The sequence below is a fragment of the Micromys minutus genome (assembly GCF_963924665.1).
Source record: "Micromys minutus genome assembly, chromosome: 13".
NCBI lineage: Eukaryota > Metazoa > Chordata > Mammalia > Rodentia > Muridae > Micromys > Micromys minutus.
The window spans coordinates 1,561,358-1,579,869 of NC_137982.1; the positions used below are offsets into that span (position 1 = coordinate 1,561,358).

General features: G+C 49.6%; 2 protein-coding genes across 2 annotated transcripts; both read right to left on the reverse strand.

The window, feature by feature from the left end:
- Positions 1–115: 115 nt before the first annotated feature.
- Positions 116–14,363, reverse strand: NELFB (negative elongation factor complex member B). The gene is made up of 12 exons (XM_080927201.1): positions 14,233–14,363; positions 13,983–14,082; positions 13,426–13,656; positions 9,883–10,068; positions 8,643–8,755; positions 7,736–7,838; positions 7,429–7,524; positions 6,886–7,028; positions 6,693–6,799; positions 1,425–1,566; positions 1,037–1,145; positions 116–844 (listed from the first exon to the last, which is right to left on the reverse strand). Exons 2-12 carry the CDS (start codon positions 14,031–14,033, stop codon positions 698–700), a joined length of 1,428 nt encoding a protein of 475 aa, XP_080783327.1. The 5' UTR covers positions 14,034–14,082; positions 14,233–14,363; the 3' UTR covers positions 116–697.
- Positions 14,364–16,549: 2,186 nt separating this feature from the next.
- Positions 16,550–18,335, reverse strand: STPG3 (sperm-tail PG-rich repeat containing 3). The gene is made up of 6 exons (XM_080928154.1): positions 18,007–18,335; positions 17,758–17,915; positions 17,527–17,661; positions 17,350–17,438; positions 16,844–17,138; positions 16,550–16,728 (listed from the first exon to the last, which is right to left on the reverse strand). The coding sequence occupies exons 1-6, from the start codon at positions 18,111–18,113 to the stop codon at positions 16,595–16,597; spliced, it is 918 nt and encodes a 305-aa protein (XP_080784280.1). The 5' UTR covers positions 18,114–18,335; the 3' UTR covers positions 16,550–16,594.
- Positions 18,336–18,512: the final 177 nt, after the last annotated feature.

Consider the following 18,512-nt stretch of genomic DNA (forward strand, 5'->3'; position numbering starts at 1 on the left):
CAGTAAAAGACATGTAGTGGAAGGAAGAGAGAGAGAGCGCACAAAGAAGAAAAAAGAATGTCATTGCATCTACCCCTGAATCCAGTCCCAGGACAAACAGAATCTTCACCATGAATTTATCAAAATGTGTTTTATTTACATAAGTGGAAAATTCAATGTGTACAACCAAAGTCCCCCTACTCAAAGGCTGAAACACATAGCTGGAGAAGCATTTGTTTTCTATTGCAAAGGTAAACTGAGGCAGGGAGCTGCAGTGCAGAGCTCTGCCTACAGACCTCAGTCAGCAGGGACTGTGCACTGGCATCAGAAGGCTCAGGCCTGCTGCAGACTTCCCACCTGGCTTCTGTGGAGGGTACCACTGCTGTGCTTAGGATATCAGCCCGACAGATCTGCCCTAGTGAACCCAGCATACCTTCTCCTTGGACTCTGTCCAGACTGAACGTCAGTCAGGCGTCTGCAGTCGTCTGCCCACTGCTTTTCCTATACCCCAACCACCACCCACCTCTGCCAGGGTCAAGTGGGCCAAGTCCTACCATGCCATTATAGTCCTTTTGATGTGCAAGTAGACAACTGGGGACGTTTTGGGATCAGAGGAGAGAGCTCCTTGCCAAGGAACAGCCCTCTCAGCTCAGCCTACGCCCTAGCCACTAGGGCCACCCTTCCATTGGGGTACTACCATCAGACAGTCCCCAGAGCCTCAAAGTGCGGTTGGAGCCGGCACACTGGGAAGAGGCAGCTCCAGTGCTGGTGTCTCTGCAGCCTGGGTAGGACTAGGCTTCCGATGGTCTAACTGCTCCAACTTCTCACCAAGCTGGGAGTAGAGCTCCTTCACGGCCTCCCCGCTCTGTGGGAAAACCAGAAATGGGCATGCCATAGGGCAGGGTCTGTCTGAGCCTACATGGAGGAGTGAACCCATAGGCAAGACCAATCATAAAGAACACCATCAAAGTAAGCACCAAGGGCATCGTACCACAGCTGGACTGGCCAAGCACATTCACAGAACAATGCCCTCTAAGTAGGAACTGACGATACCCACCTGGCCCGTGGGCTCCAGAGCCTTCTGCAATGCCTCCAGCTTAGAAGGGGCCACTCTGGTGTGCAAGTGGAGGAGAAGCCTCAGCACATGACGGTGCACATTTTCCTTCCTGGAAGAGATCAGTGGAGCTGGAGGTACCATAACACTTGCTTCCCTGCTAGGCACAATCCACCCTGGGGTTGGCATGTGCCTTCAGTTTTTCCCACTCTACCTAGAGGTAAATCAGAACTGACCCCGGGGTCATCCCCAAGCTACATCCAAGAATTCCCCAGTCTAGCACAGGTCCCAGTGCTCAAAGACCCACCTGTGGTCTGTTAGTAGGATGGGACCTCAACTCCCCTCTCAAGTTGTCAAACACAAGAACTGGAAGGAACTATGTGTGTCCTACCTGGGAGAGGCAGTGAGGAAGAAGCCGTCAAAGAGGCTGCTGCAGAAATCCTCCAGGGCAAATTCATCAGCCAACAGTGCCAGGCTCCCCGTGAGCAGGTGGAGGAAGATGTCACTGAAGGCCAGGTCACCAAAGGTCTCCACTGTAAACATAACAGGGTGGCTCAGCCTCTGCCCTTAGGGACTCTCTTTGTCCCAAGCTCTGAACAGAACCCAGGTGAGCAGAGTTGACCAGCTAAAGTAGACCTGTGGCTCTCATCAGGGAAGCAGGACCATAGCTAGGTCTTGCTTCTACAAAGGGAAGGTGTCTTCCCACACCCAGGGGCTCTGCTCTGAATCAGCCTCCAGACAAACTAGAGATATGCAGAAGCAGAAGAGTATGGCCCAGAGGGAATTCTGCCAGACCTTCCAGATGATTTCTCAGGAAAACACAAAGGAAACACTGACAAACTTCCTGTTTGAAGACATCACAGTAGGACAGATGAGATGGCCAAGCCACTGCATGTGTCCTGCTCACACCCAATGGCATGAAGAGATCTGCTGGCACAGGCAGGCAGTTCGGCCAGAGGTAAACCTCATACTGACATCTAGACAGCAGGCATTCAATAAGAGCTAACAGGATCCCACAGCTAGGCCTTCTCTCAGGAAGGATGAACACAGTGCAGACAGCCTTGGGACCCATCACCATTCTTGACAACTGGGAGCAGTTTTGATGGCAGATCCAGTGGATGTCACTAGAACTCACTGGGAAGCTGGAGCATTTCTGGGATAGTCACATGTTCTAGGAGCACTACTGAGAACAGATTAATGGATCTCAGCCACTTAATGGCTTGCCTGGTCATATACAGAATCACCACCAAGAAGCTGAGAAGGCAGGACTCTTCCACTTTCCAACAACCATGACACTTGAAAGGCACCCTGAATCCTGACTGGGGTCCATAACACCCTGCTGAGACACAGGAACTACCCCACCATCCATCCAATGACACAAGCTCACAGCAGCTCTTGCTCAGTTTTTTAAATCATCTTTTGGGTTTTTTTTTGTTTTTTGTAGAGATGCCTACTAAGCTGTTCAGACTAGGGTTATGGCCCAAATTCCTCTCCTGCAGGCTCATGTTCTGAACATTCGGTCCCCAGGAGCTGGTGGTGGTGTTCTGAAGGAGGCAAGGCCTGGCTGCTAGGAGCAGGTCAGTAAGAGCAGGAATGTAAAGGTTGTGTGTGGTCCTGACTCCAGTCACGTTCTGCTCCTAGCTTGCTTTAGGCTCTGCCACGTGCTTGCTCTGCTGTGCCCCATGATATCCTCCCACCAAGAAAAACCGAGACCTTCTGAACTGAGTCAATCGTCTCTCAAGACTGGAGATGGGAAAAACAACATCGTCAACCAACCAAACCCTCCACAGCTCCCATGGACTAGAACACCAACCATGGAGCACACATTGAGAGGCCCATGGCTCCAGTTGCATATGCAGAGGACAGCAGTGTCTGGCATCAATGTGAGAAGAGAAGGGTCCAGTGAGGGCGCATTTTCACAATGTAGGGGAAGCCAAGGCACTGAGGTGGAGAGAGTGAAGCTAGTGCACCTTCGTGAAGACAAGTAGAGGGGGAGGGGGGATGGGAGGGGGCGAGTGAAGGGGATAACATTTCAAATGTAAATACAGAGTGTATCTAATAAAAAAGAAGAAGACGACTGAGACGGCTCAGTGGTTAGGAGCACTTGATGCTCAGGCAGAAGACCCAGGTTCAGTCACTAACACCTGCACTGGTGGCTCACAGCCGTCTGTAATCAGGACCCAGGGATCTTAAGCCTCTCTGGACTCCATGAGCAACACACACCTGGTACACTTATATACCTTCAGGCAAACACTCAGAAGATAAAAAATAAGCTCTTACTGAGGCTTGATGGTAAGGCAAGAGGAGGCAGAGGCAGGTAAAGATCTGTGAGTTTGAGCCTAGCCTGGTCTACACAGTGAGTTCCAGGACAACCAGAGCTACATGACTGGGTCTCAAAAACAAACAAACAAACACCAAAACAAAACAAAAACAAAAACAAAAACAGAAAATTAAACATATGAAACATACAATAAAAAAAAAAAAAAAAAAAAAGACTATGGGCTGGAGAAACAGCGCAGTGGTTAGAGCACTGATTGCTCTTCCAGAGGTCCTGAGTTCAAATCCCAGCAACCACATGGTGGCTCACAACCATCTATAATGAGATCTGATGCCCTCTTCTGGTGTGTCTAAAGATAGCTACAGTGTACTCATATGTAATAAATAAATCTTAAAAAAAAACAAACAAAAAAAACACACCTGGATCTAGATCCTCCTTCTCCAGCTCCATCTTGATTCCCCAGGAACCTCCCTTCTGCCCCCACTTCTGCTCCTCGACCTTTCCCTCCTCTCTCTCTCCTGTCCAGTCATAAATCTACACTATCCCATCTCAAACAAACCAAGAAATCAAAATAACTAAGCAGCAAAGGCCACACAAGCCTGGAGACCTGAGCCGATGCCCACAGTCGCTCTCTGACCTCTACACGTGTGCTGAGGCGCAGAGTCACACACGAAGCAGACACATGCAGAATCATCTTTTAGAAACAAAAATAAAGAGTTGAAGAAAACTGAACTTCTACTCTTATTAGAGCTCATTCATATGTAAGATCAAGTAAGACTTTTTCTCAATTATGTGCATGGGTGCTTTGCCTGCATGTATGTTTGTACAGCATGCGTGTGTCTGGTGTCCAGAGTGGTCAGAAGAGAACCAGAGTTAGACAGTTGTGAGCCACCATGAAGCTCTGGGAATCAAATGGCACTCTGGAAGAGCAAGCAATCAGTGCTCTCAGCCACTGAGCCATCTCCCAACAACTGAACGGGAGGACACAGGTGCCTTCGAGGCAGAGATGCCCAGGCAGGAAGCACAGGCCACAGTGCCGACTGAAAACAGACTGAAGCGTGGACAACACAAGCCAAAGCTCTTACATCGGCAGCAGCAGGTCCCGATACCCCTAAAGCTGGAGGGTGCAGACTGTACAGCTGTACAGGAGTCAGTCTGGTCATATGCAATTCAAGCTCAGCCAAGGCTCCTCCAAATTTCCTACCTCTAGAACAGACAGTAAGTCTCAGTCGTTTCAAGCTGCTAACTTGTAACTTGTTAAAAAGAAAAGGCCAGGCTAAGAAAACCCACATAAATAAATGTGCACACAGCAAACAGGAAATAGAGAAGCCAGGCAGTGGTGCCCAGCACTGGGAGGGGCAATAGAGGCAGACAGATCTCTAAGTTCAAGACCAACCTGGTCTACAGGGCAGGTTCCAGGGCAGCCAGGACTGCATAATGAAACTTTTTTTTTTAAAGATTTATTTATTATATATAAGTATACTCTAGCTGTCTTTATGTACACCAGAAGAGGGCATCAGATCTCATTAAATTGAATTAAGGGAGTGGTGACCTTGGGGCAAGATCCCAGCTACAGGCCTTTAATCCCAGGAGACAGAGCCATGCAGCTCTCTGAGTTCAAGGTCAATCTACAGAGCAAGTTCCAGTACAGCCAAGCCTAGGCAGTTAAGAAGCTGAAAAACAGAAAGCTGATGATAAAGTAATACAACAAGGGGCCATGCTCCAGCCTCAGCAAGCAGCAGAACTTGGCAGCTTTGGCCATGTGTCTCTGGCTTCATAGTCAAAAGGAGAAGGAGACTACTGGGACAATTGATGATGAATAGCTGTAGCTTAGAAATTATCACTGATTAAGAGACCAGCATCACTGAGATAAAATCTTCTAGAAAGTATTTTCAAGAGCACAAAAAAAGCTGTGTTTCAGAGATCGCCAAGGCTGTACCTCATGCTGCAGCTGAACTTGGTAATGTGTAAGAGTCACCCAGGTGGTACTGGTTTTGAAGGCATGAAGGGGCCATGAAGAGCAGCTGAGTCTTGGCACTGTGAGAAGTCATGGAAGATCATTGGTGAAGGTACAGCCTCAGTTGATGGCCCAGGACTGAAGGGGTCATGCAAAGGAGCTGAGGTTAGGCAACATGAAGGGAGCCTATGAGAGACTATTGGTGAAGCCTCATTGCAGTGGAAGATTCCAGTGAATTGGAGATGCCAGTACCATGGGGTGATCACCAAGAACAGCAGCGGCAGTGGAGTGGATCAACCTGAGCTTAGAGAGCTACAGAGGGAGAAGTGGAGAAGTGACACCAGCCCTTTGGAGGAGCCCAGAAGATCATGTGTGGATCCCAAGCATTAGAACAAGAAGCTGTAACATTGAAGCTACCTTGGTGACCCCAAGATTTTCAAGATGCCAGAGTCATAGGGTATGAAGTTTGTTTCAGTCCACAAAGATAAAAAAGGAGTTGGAGATTTGAAGACCAGTTTGACATTAGACATGGAGGTGCAGAGTTTGGAGTTTGCCCAGTAGGGTTCCTGGGTTGCTTTGGGGATTACAGTTAAGAGATTGGATGAATCTCAGAAGAGACTGTGAGCTTTGGACTTTTAACATTGTTGAGATGCTACAGACTATGAGGACTTTTGAAGTTGGACTAAATGTATTTTGCATTATGCTATGTTTAGGAATGGCCCCTATAGATTCATATGTTTGAAAAAGAATATGGGGGCCAGGGAGTGAAATGTGATGGTTTGTATAGGTTTGGCTCAGGAAGTAGCACTTTTAGGAGGTGTAATCTTGTTGAAATAGGTATGTCACTGTGGGTATGGGCTTTAATACCCTAGTCCTAGCTGCCAGGAGTCAGTATTCTGCTAGCAGCCTGCAGATGAAGATGTAGAACTCTCAGTTCCTCCTGTACCGTGCCTGCCTGGATGCTGCCATGTTCCTGCCTTGATGATAATGGACTAACCTCTGAACCTGTAAGCCAGCCCCAATTAAATGTTGTCCTTTATAAGACTTATGTTTTCTTTTAAAACAGGGTCCTCTACATAGCCTTGGCTTTCCTGGACAACCTAAAGGGCTGCTGAGATGGCAGAGACTTGAGTTGATTGCCTGGAACCCACATAAAGGTGGAAGAGTCTGAGAGCTGACTATATATAGACCAGGCTAATCTTGAACTCACAGAGATCTGCCTCCCTCTGCCTCCGAAGTGCTGGAATGAAGAACATGCACCACCCTACCTGGCTATAAAAGTATGAATCTCTTCTGTAGGATCCACTGGCATCTCTGAAATAGAGCTAAACCTGCTCTGCAGGCACACAGTGTCTACTGAAGGCAGAGGAAAGCAGCAGAGCTCAGCGCACAGGTGGCAGGTGAGTGCAGCCGTCAGGACTCACCAAGTCCAGGCAGCAGGCGCAGAAGTGCATTCTTGTTTCTCTGCTTGGTGATGTGTAGGACGTAGTACAGTCCCACCTCACAAGCCATGCGCTGCTCCTGCAGAAACCTGCATGCAAGAAGCCATGGTCTTCAGTCAGCCCACCTGGCCTTCCCATGCTAGTGCCTCCCGAAAACCCTGCCCTGGAGTCCTACTTGGTGAAGCTCTCAGGAAGTGTGTTGGGATATGTGACTGGGGCTTTCTCCTCAGCTGGAAGCTTCTGATCCACGTTGAAAGTGTAGTCATCCACCACGAAGGACATGAGCATCGGCAGGAACTTGGTGATGAGCTCTGTCTCCTGGCAGGAGTGTTCAGTCCCCTGAGGTCCCACTGAGCCTGGCTGCTCTCCACAGACACCCGAACCCACTCTGCCATGTACATCCAGCCCTTACCCACCCAATACACTTGCCTCAAATCCAGATTTCCTGGACATTGGTCCCCCAAATCCCTCCTTCCTGTTTCCTAAGACTCATGTCTAGTGCTATATTCTTGAATCCCCCATCATGGCTACACCTGCAAAGCCCCATCTGGACCCCAGTCCCCATGGAATAGCTTCCACCCTGCAGCCAGTCTACCAAGAGAACCAACATCCATGATGGGTGTTCACCTACGGATGACCTGCGCAAGTAGAGTTTTGCTACCAGAGGGCACCCTTGCACGCCCCATAATTGTAGAAAGGAGAAAACCCGACCTCATACCATCTTAGGCTCCTTGAAGACCTGGCTGTCTATTAAGTCCCATGCACCTTGGCCCAGTGCCAGCAGCCTAAGTAGGAGCAGGAGGTCAGGACTATCCTGAAAGAAGACAGAGGCATCAGCAAGAGCTCACAGGGACCACACCATCCTCTGGTCTCACTGGACAAAGCAGGCTCTCTGCTTTCCAGAGCCAGGACTGTAAGAGCATGTGATCATAAGGCACCCATGTGCCAATACCCACCTATGGAGTAAAACTCAATTTCACAAGCAGTATATGCTTTGCACAGCCGGCGGCCGTGACTATACTCACCCTGGGCAGTGTCTCCTGGCTAACCAGCTCCTGCAAGTGCCTGATGGTACTCAGGGACAGTGTGTTGATGGCAAAGGGGTCGCACAGGATCATAGACAAGTCCCTGGAAGGAATCAGACCTTGATATAAATTGAGGAGCCTGGTTATTCTTTCTAATAGCTGCAGTGCCAGACCCACTACAGGGACAGCGACAGACTGAGATGCAAGGGCTTGGGGACTGGCCCCAGATAGCCAGTCTCTCTCTGTACTGAATTCATGGTTTAATCTATAACCTTCTCAAAGATCTTCTAAACTACAAAGTTAAAGAAAAAAATTAACCCCCAACACACTAAATTCATACTCTACTTGAAAAGCTCTGGCTCGGGAAGTAATGGTGATATGATTTTAATCCTAGCACTCAGGAGAGACAGAGAAAAACGTGTGACCAGTTTGTGGCCAGCCTGGTCTAAGTAGTGAATCTCAGGTCAGTTTGGCCACAAAGCAAGAAGACCCTGTCTCAAAACAGAAACAAGCCTCTGGATTCAATTCTAGGTTTAGCCAGTGGAAGAATATAATAAATAATGTGGCAAGGCTGTGGCAGCCAGACATCTTCAAGAGAGGCAAAGGATGCTGGGAATCAGGCTGAAGTATCTAATGCGGCCCTAAGCTCACACCTACCTTGCCATAAACAGCAGTCCCCTCCCTGACTGAGCTCCCTAGGTTGGCCACCCCAGGAACAGCAGGCTTCAAACTTCATGCACAGGTTTGAATCCTCTTGTAATGAGTAGCAAGCCTATTAACAGTGGGCCTGGTACCAAGCATGACCATCCCAACATACCAGAATAGGCTTCAACCATCAAGAGTGAACAGCAACCTCCACCGATGCCTGTTTAGGGATCAAAGGCTAGGGTCCTCAAAAAGCTCTCACCCCAAAACTTGTTCCTGGCCCTTCTTCACACCATCAAGAAATCCCTGTAGCTCCCGGGCTCTTTTGCTGTCCACAAACCGTTCACGGATGCAGGCATCCAGGCACCAGGTGAACTACAGGAAGGAAAAATACAATCTAGGTATACCCAGACTCTCACTCCCCAAACTCTGCCACTACCCAGATGGCTGTGGGGACCACAAAGTCAAATACAGGAGAGAAGCAAAAGTAAGCACACGCTGACGCCCAAGACTCCACCCTAAGCCAAACCCCAGGACAGAGAAAGAAAAATGTCCCTGGAGAGGACAGAGAAAATGGCAATCATTAAAAAGGGTACATTCGAAGGCTGGGCAGCAGCAATCTCCAGGCCTAGACAGCCAACACTACCATTTGCCGTGTACTCAATCAGCAGGTATTAACAAAGGAAAAAAACAAAACAGCTCTCAGGACTGCAGAGATGGCTCAGTGGTTAAGAGCACTGACTGCTCTTCCAGAGGTCAATTCCCAGCAATAACCCATAATGGGATCTGATGCCCTCTTCTGGTGCGTCTGAAGACAGGGACAGTGTGCTCATACACATAAAATAAACAAATCTTTAAAAAAATGTCTGAAGACAGGGACAGTTTACTCATACACATAAAATAAACAAATCTTTAAAAAACAAAACAAAGCACAGCTCTCATTCCCAGGTGTCCAGAAGGCAACATGGCATGGAACTGAGACACCAGAGAGCTTCCATGGAGGACCAATGGCCCATAGAGAACAGGAGCCTCCCTAGGTCTCCAAAGTACCAAGAATCAGGACAGCACACGAAAGAGGCTGGGGGATGGATGGGCAGGTTATAGCAGATATGTACTGTTGCTCTGTGCCTAGTAATAAGCAACAATATATAATACCCAGGAGGTGGTCTCAGGTCTGTTTTCTTGGTGGGGGACAGAAAACCTCATTCCTATTATTACTTTGGTACTGGCCAGCAAGAAGCTCTGAGGTCTGGGGCAAGAGAAGCCAGGAGCCCAATAGAAAGATGGTCACAGGGCCTGCCACTTCCAGCTCTAAAGCAGAAGCTAGAGGGCCTGCAAGGGAGGCACCAGGACCAGGTGTCTGCAGGACCTATTCATCTCCCAGTGGAGCTGGCAGTCTGAGAAGCTTAGGATTGGGCAGCAGGCTGGCTGCCATTCCTGGGTTAATGAATGCAGAGAAGGAGGGTACAGGAGAAGTGCAGAGGTGGGCATGCAGTACCCACCTTGTGGCAGGGATCCACAGTACAGATGTCACTGACATCCAAATCATGCAAAGACATAAGCAGCTCAGCTCGTAATGTGCAATAGTGCACATTCCTGGTCCGCAGGAACAGCGTACGCAGGAACTGCAGCACCATGTCATACAGCTTCACATTCTTCCCTACCATCTGTGTCAGCTTCTGCACTACCTAGGGTAAAACAGACAAACCAAGTCCAAACTCTCCACCCCAGAACAAGGAAAGGTGGACATTTCTTTAATCCTAGCACTTGGGAGGCATTAAGACAGCTCCAACCCCAGAGATGGCGCCACCCACAGGTGACAGGAACATGGCACGTCCATCGCCATGGAAACAGCCAAAGCATTCATTCCCAGAAGACATCAGTTCAAAAACCCACCTTCACCTGAGAGTAAGTGATGTCACTACCCCTATAAAAGACTGAAACCCCTCCTCCTCTTCCTGTTTTTCTCTTCTCTTCCCTTAACCCTGACCCCTGTTCCATCCCTGTTCTATTAAATCTCTCCATACGGAACCCTGTTGGTTTGGTGTGGTTTGTCCGGGTGTGAGCTGAGAAATAGAATTAACAACAGAGGTAGGTGGGTCTCTCTTGAGTTGCCTAGAACTCACAGATCAAGTTCCAGAACAGCTAAGGCTACATAAAAAGACCCTGTCTCAAAAAACAAAAACAAAACATAAAAGCCCATCCCAGCACCACCTTAGCAACAATACATACAAGTTTCCCAGTCCTGGATACAGAGCTGGCCTCTCTCTTTTTGGCATGAGATATTTCTTTCTCTGTCATGAAATGTTGGCACTGTATTCTAGGGGAGCCAGTTTCAACTACTCAAAGTGGTAGATTCACATTCATTCCAGGGATATCCTAAAAGGCCCTCAGTATGTGATCTTACTGTGCTTCAAGGACTTGCCTGCCAGGTTAACGGATAGGTAACTCATCCTAGAAGCACTGCTGAGCCACCCTGAAGAAAGAGCCCAACATAGAACACTCAGGCTATGCAGCTATTGCCTCTGGGCCTGGATTAAGGCCTATCAGGCTACACTGGGCTCTCTGCTTTCCTGTCTCCTAGTGTTAAACCATAAACACCGATATCCAGCTTTTCCCTGCCTTGTACTCTAGGCAAGGGCCATGCAAGGACAAATGTCTGTTCCACACGTACCCAACAAAGGCAAACCAAACAGTCCAGCTCAAATAGCTGGAGGGGTAGGGAGTAGGTGTGCCTTTAATCCCAACACTCAGGAGGCAGAGACAGGCAGGATCTCTGAGTTTAAGGCCAGCTTGGTCTAGAGGGAGTTCAAGGACAGTTCAGACTACACAGACAACCCTTGTCTTGGGGAGAAAAAAAAAGTCTTCACCAACACAAAGAACTTTCACTCAGCTTCTAACCGACCAAGGTTAACTGAGTCTCAGGCCTATGGTACAAAGAGACATTTGGGCTAAGTCTAGAGTAAAGATATCACAGGAAGCTCAAAGGCATCAGGTTAGCCTCAACAAGGAGTGAGGTCAGCAGGAGGAGGTAGAAAAGTGCAGAAGCCAGTGGTTGGTCTGTTGTTTCACACTCCAAGACCCCTGCCAAGAACTCTCGGACTGACCTGGATCTTTATCTCAGGAACAAAATCTTCTCTGCTGACATCACTGAGCCATGCGGATGGTCCAAAGTTCTATTCACTGGGTACAGATCACAGGCACAACCTAACCCTGACACATGACCAGCTCGGGACCACCTGCTTATAAGCAAGACAGCTAACCTGCAGCCAAGACTGCAAAGGTGATCCGATAGCCCTGTCCCAAGTGTTGGAAAATCAGAGCACTGAGAAGTCTGCAAAGTCTCCAAGAGGAAAAATATGCCAGCATCAAAGTGCCATAAATCAGACTTATCTGCAGAAACTTACAACGGAGAATATCAAGACAGGTCTTTGGCACTTAGGACTATAATTCTAAATCTAGCCACTTGGCCCAGGAGTCCAAACAATGTCCAATGTGTCAGCTGTGGAAGCTCACATTTCAAGTCATAAACTTCAACCAAACCTGAATGAAATGAAGGGAAGGAAAGAAAACCTGGAAGATGTAAGAAAGGCACATCAACACAGGACAGACACTGGGCTAAATTAGGCCTGTTGTGGCCTGAAATGTCAAAGCAGAGTCAAGAAGGCTCGGGGGCCTGAGAGCTTGGGGAAGCAAGGAAGGAGCCAGAGTACCACAGGGAGCTAGAGAACTGGAAACGGTGTGCACCCAAGCCCAATGCCAGTCTGTCTACCACTCTCTAGTCACTGCAGAAAAGGTCTCTCACTAAACCTGCAGGTTGTATTTATTTGGTTCTGGCAACACCAGCAGGTCCTCAAGTCCCAGTGATTCCCCTAGCTCTGCCTCCACCCTCCCAGCACAGAGACTATTATTAGAATGACACAAAGATCAGCATGGCCCCTGCACAAGGATGACATGCAAATTCATGAAATGTTCCATATTAAAAAAGAAAAGAGTTCATCTATTTTTGTCAAAGTAGACACTAGAATTTTTTGAATGACTTCTATAGCTTGATCTTTCTACTAAAGTGTTAGTCTAAAGTAAGCTAGTCACAAAGTCTTAAGAACTGGCAAGGTGGCCAGAGGTGGTGCATATGCTTTCAATCAAGAAGTAGAGACAGGCAGAGGTCAAGGCAGCATGGTCTACAGAGTGAGTTTCAGGACACCTACAAAGAGAAAGCCTGTCTCAATAAACAAAACAAAACAGGATAAGACTCCTGCAAGTTGTCTTTTGATCTCTACACCACATGGTCCTTCACACAGATACATGATAAGTAAAGTAATACATAAATTCTCCACATAAAAAATGATGCTCATGGGCTGGAGAGATGGCTAAATGAGCACAGCGCTCTCCCAGAGGAACAGGTCCAGTTCCTACCACCTACAGCTCACACAGACCCCACCCCATGGGCATCCCACACTTCCTGCCTGTGGGCACAGGACGTTTTAGACACACACAGAGATACAAACAAATAATTAAAACTCACTTAAAACATTTTAAAGATGCCATTTATGAGCCAGCCATGGTGGTCATGCCTTAAATCCAGCACTTGGCAGCAGAGGCAGATTTCTATGAGTTCAGAGCCAGCCTAATCTACATAGGGAGTTTCAGGCCAGTCAGAGCTACATTAGAAGATCCTGTCTCAAAAATGAGCAAGCCACTTATGACAAACGAACTTAGAATAATGCCAACATCATTAAGAGGTAAGAATAATAGGTAAAAAAATTGAATTCAGTGGGGTTTTTGTTTGTTTGTTTTGGTTTTTGGGTTTTCTTTTTTGTTTGTTTTGTTTTTTGAGATGAGATCTGTTATTAAGGTTGGCCTCAAATTCACAGCAATCCTCCTGCCTCAACCTCTGCCAACCAACTTTTTCCAGGCTACATATACAAGCTCATGCTGATAGAAACAGACTAAACTATACACAGGGAAGAGTCAAGAAATGAAGGGCTGGCCACAAAACCCTAGGAGGCGTTTGCCTCACTGAACACACCCTGCCCTCTTCTCACCTCTCCCTGGCGCCTGGTCTTGGGGGAAGGGCTGAAGAAGTTGTGCAGGACAGAGAGCTCTGTGCTGAAGAGCGCACTCTCTTTCTCCAGGATATACTGCTTCAGCAGTGGTGAGACCTCATCACCAAAGAGAGCCTGGTTGTCTTGCCATATCTGCCTCTTTACTTCCACAGCACATGCCCGGTACAATTCCTTGTCAGCCATCACCAGCTTCAGCTTCTTCTCAGGAACCTACACAATAAACACCACAGCTCCTACAAGTGCTGCCTTTGTCGACAAGTTTCCCTCCACAAGGACTCCCCTGCCCACAGACCCTATAGAGCCCAACTACATCAACAGGCACCTGTGATGTACCTCCAACAGGTGAATTCAGACATCCCTCTTCCCAGGAAAGACCCACTCTGCACTTCAAGGGATAAGTGTATCCACTTGGCTCAACCAGGGGAAGTGTGTGATACAGAGAAGGTGCCCAGAGCTTGCTGGAGGGTGGGAACAAGTCCATATAACTTTCCCGGAGCTAAGCTCATAGTCTGGAGGGCTGGCTCCACAGCTCTCACCTTCGGCAAGTGTTTCATGACACACATCACCACTGGTTGTAGGGATGGCATCTTGACCAGAGAAAAGCTCTTTTCCAGAAGGTCTTCCAGCTTCTTGTACCTGCGCAGATTTGCTCAGCTGAGCAAGTGGGCCTCCATATGCAGAACATACAGAGAAGGAAGTCCCTCAAACACATTCCAGGTTGTATCTACAAGTACAGCCATGGAGACCTCACTCACAAAGATAAGCAGCTCACTGGTAGAGACCCACCTCTCCTCTGCCTTTCCCTCAGAGGCAATAGCTGACACTCGTTCCAGCAGTTTGTCACGTAGCTCATCAAACACTGATTGATGAAACTCTAGCCGCGGTGTCCCGTGTAGATCTAAGAAGGGCAGAGCTGACTGCAAGGAAGGCAGCAACACGCCATTCTCTGTCTGGAGAAGCAGAGTGTAAACGCTTACGCATTTTGCTTGGCCATAGCCAAGTCAGCACGGGCACCAGGGATGCCCTAGGTACACGGGTCCGCCGTGGTAACCGCGGAGAGGGAAAAATGCCCAAAGTTACTCAACGGGTTCCTAGCTCAGAACCTCTAGTGCCTCCATCCAAGAGTCGGGAGACACCGAATTGTGTCCTGCTTTCCTAGCCGCCCCGGCCCCTCCTGCCTACCTGAAATTGCTCAATGGCCTTGAGAGGCTCGGTGCAGTTGGTCAGGGTCTCTTTCAGGTCTTCGCCATTGGCCACGCCCAGGTCCTGGAGCCCCGCGAACAAGGCCGAGGCTCCGGTGGCCGCTCGGCTGTGTACCCCATCCCCGCCGCGCTCTGCTGGAGCCGTAGCGGACGCTGACGGAGCCCCAGAAGCCCTCTCCACGGTGCCACGAGGACCCCCCAAGCCCCGTTCGCCCGCCGCCTCCAGTGTGGCCAGTTCGCGTCAGCAGAGCTGCTTGCACCGACCCACACCTCCCACTTCCGCCCTTGACTGTCTAGGTCCAGCAGCCAATAGGCCCCGGGTAAACGCCGCCGCCGCGCGCAGGTTCCGGACGGCGACTTGAGTGCAGTGAGTGGTCGTGAGCTCGCGCTCAGGGGGCGGGGCGGGATGTGTAGCAACCCTATCTCGATAGGCCTCGGCCATTCTAGCCATGGCCGCAGTCAGTGCTATGAAGTTTTTAGCCTTTCACTTTGTCTGCTCTCTGGGAACCAGAACCTACGCCAGTTCCAGGAGATCTGATGCTCTCTTCTGACCTTCACAAGCACCAGGCATACATACATACGTGCATTTATATGAATAAATTAAATCACTTTTTAAGTGAGTTCTGGTTTGGGCTTAGTGGTATGCTTCCCCCTCCCACCCCTACCTCCCCACCCCCACCTTGAGACATAGACACTTTAGACCAGGTTGCCTCAAATTCAGATCCCCTGCCTCTGCCTCCTGACTGCTGGGATTAAAGGCTTATGCTGTGACACTTAGCAATGATGCATATCTTTAATCCTAGCACTTGGGAGGTAGAACCAGGTGAATCTCTGTGAGTTCAGGACTGGCCTGGTTTACATGGTAACTTCCAAGACAACCAGGGCCTATCTGGGGAGGATGGAAAAAAAGAAAGAAATCAGCTCTGAGAGCTAGGGAAATGGCTCAGCAGTTAAGAAAGTTTTTCTGCTATTGCAGGGGACCTGGATTCAGTTCCAGCACCTACATAGCAGCTGTTACATCAGTTCCAAGGAATCTAATGTCTTCTGGGCACTAAGCACACCTGATACATATACCATACTAGCAAGCATAATACCATACACATAAAATACATTTTTAACATGTTCTTTAGTGAGATCTGTGTCTGGGTGAAGAAGAAAGTATTGAGAGGGCCCTGGAGAAACTGCTATCACTAGCTGCAAGGTGAGGCTCCTGAATGGGGCTCCTTCTAAGTAGGAAGACAGGTCAACAGTACTAAGGGGCAGGGGGTCACATGCTAGGGCCAAAGGCTTTGGGCTTGGGTTCTCAAAACATAAGTTAGCAAACCCAGATGAATCTTCAGGTCAAGGCTCCAGGGAAGCAGGGCCAGAGTCTGGTGAGCTGATTCCCTGGGTCCTACCTCAGTGTGCTAGGCAAGGCTGTGTGGAAGTGACAGCTTCACAGGATCTGGCTTCCCATCCCATCCCAATAGCTCCTCAGCCCAGCAAGCAGCCCTGATCCTCAGGTAGATGCTGGACCTTGGGTGACTGGATCAGATTGTCCTACATTGCCAAAGGCTTTTTTTTTTTTTTTTTTTTTCTCTATTCTATCCTAGGTCAGAAAGCTAGGGGTTAGTTTCCAGCCTGCCATTTCAATCCTGAAGAAAAGAACACCACCATGCAGGAACAGAGAAAGCCAGAAATACCAGGGAAGCAGGAAGCCACTTATTCAAGCCCATGGGCAAAGCATAGGCAACCAGGTACACCAGAGACAATAGTTCAGAAGAATCATTTGCATCTCGGTATAGTGGGGGAAAGGGAGACTCTGGGAAGACTCTTCTTTCTTGCACAGCTTAAGCCAGAAGAGTGGGTGAGGGGTGTCTAGCGGGTCAGAAGGCCAGGCTACAGACAAGAGTTCTGCCTAGGAAATCATCAAGAGAGGTCAGCTTTGCAGTCTATATCCGATGGGCCTACAGTGTGCAGAAGGGGCCTGTGTCGTGGCGCTTGGGTCTGCGCACTCCTTGAATAACTACTCCAGGCGAAGATGGGAAGCGTGAATTGTAGCAGTCTTCCACGTAGTAGGCAGCTGGACCTGGGGTTCGGGCTGTAGAGAGAGTGAGCTGATCCTAGTCCTCACCCCAACATGCCTCCCCTCCCTTTCTGTCCAAGCCCCACTCCACCCGCAAGCAGGCCAAGCCTCTTTTTTAGGTCTTCCTTACAAGAGCTGACCCAGGATGCAAATGCAGGAGAGCGGCTCATGGAGAAGGCGGGTGAGCGTGTGCCCTGCAGACGGCACCCAGGAAGGATGTTATAGGTGTTGGGGCTGGGTCGCTTCTCGCCAGGGGGCTTTGAGGTAGGCAAGAGTGGGGTGTAGCTACAAGGACCTCGGGCTCGGAGCATCCCTGGGCGGAAATGATTCTCGGGTATTTTGTCAGCAGAGCGACGGCGGCCTCCAAAGCTGAAAGCCGGGAAGGCAGGCTGGCTCAGCGGCGTGTACTCGGCGGGCGATGGCCACTATGAAGAGTCAGGACGCTGCAAGCTCCTTGCCCAGCTTCATCCTACCCTTCTAGGCCTGACCCATCATGCATCTGTGCTTTCCCTGGCATGTAGCCCCTCCCACAGGCCGTCTAACCCCTCCTTTCCTCACCAGCAACACCCCTATCTCCTCAAGGCGGTCCCTTTTCATACTCTTTCTCTACCTGGCTGGCCCACATAGTGTCCCTACCTTTGTCTCTTGGTTGAAGTCAGTCTTCTGCGTGAAGGGGCTTTCACTTTGGAGCCACATGGTCTGCCATGCCCTTCGGCCACCACCCTCTGTAGTGGGGCGGATGGTCGGTGGGGAGGTATTCAGGGCAAGAGGTTCCCATTCCCCCAGTATAGGCAGGGTTGTAGGGACATGCACCTCGACCCGGGTACTTGCGACCGATGGTGTATTGGGGGTGTGGAGAGGACTCTCGCAGAGACACACTGGGGACCTCATACTGGGTTGGGCCAGGGACATCCAGGTCCGTCAGGATTGGAGGACGTCTCTCTAGCCCTGATGCAAAAAGCAAGCTCCAGACCCATGTCTTCGCAGAAAGCTATTTCCCAGCCCCCATACTGGCCTGGGGAGGAAGTGAAGACCCTCACTCACACAGCTCCCTCAGAGTCCCTGTGCAGATAGGTGTGGACTCATTGTGGGGGCCTATTCTTAACCTGAAGCCACTTGGGGCTCTCTTTGTCTTTGGGGGCCACATCTCATTCCAGGCAGTCTCCAGCTCCTGGTCCCACCATAACACAGTAGCGTTGGGCCTGCAAGGAAGCAAACAGCCACTGTTCATCTATCCCAGTGGTCCTCCCACTGGGCTGTCCTCCCCACCCCCATACTACCCTCTGAAATTACTGGATGGGATGAAGAGGTTTCTGATTCAGGGGGCCCCGAGTCCAATGTTTGCCTCCATTGATGTAAAAATTTGCCAGGAATTTCACAGCCTTCTGGTCAAAGTTCATCCTGAAGCCTGGGCTCCTTGCCGGGAGCACCACTGGGCTCTGTGACCTCACTGTTGGGTCATGCCCCTCCTTCTCTGTTGCTGAGAGCGCCCTAGGAAAGGAATAGTGTCCAGATCAGGAGGGGCTCTCCCACAGGGCCTCCATCCGTAGTACCCCTCCTTACCTGCTGAGACTGTCACCCAGGTCAGCCTTGGTCAAGACAGGTTGTAACTTGTCCCAGTCCTTCTTCCCTTTACTGGGGGCTTGAGTCCACTCTTAACAGTGCTTCTGGGACCCCACCCTAGATAAAGAAGGGGCAGGGCCAAGCTCTGCAGGATGGTTCCATGTGTGAGGGCCAATTGAAAGGGTATAGAAAGACAGCTGAGGAGGACGAGCAGCTGCCTCTGCAGCAAAGCCCAT

Bases quoted from the DNA above. Each gene is read 5' to 3' on its own strand.
- NELFB (XM_080927201.1), bottom strand. From the start codon at position 14,033: ATGCCATCCCTACAACCAGTGGTGATGTGTGTCATGAAACACTTGCCG. The intron at 7,839-8,642 runs GTGAGAGCTTTT...GATTCCTTCCAG, and splicing joins GGCCAGGAACAAGTTTTGGG to GGACTTGTCTATGATCCTGT. The intron at 7,525-7,735 runs GTGAGTATAGTC...GTCTTCTTTCAG, and splicing joins GCCAGGAGACACTGCCCAGG to GATAGTCCTGACCTCCTGCT.
- STPG3 (XM_080928154.1), bottom strand. From the start codon at position 18,113: ATGAACTTTGACCAGAAGGCTGTGAAATTCCTGGCAAATTTTTACATC. The intron at 17,916-18,006 runs GTAATTTCAGAG...GCTTCCTTGCAG, and splicing joins AAACCTCTTCATCCCATCCA to GCCCAACGCTACTGTGTTAT. The intron at 16,729-16,843 runs GTAAGGAAGACC...CTCTCTCTACAG, and splicing joins TGCATCCTGGGTCAGCTCTT to CCCGAACCCCAGGTCCAGCT.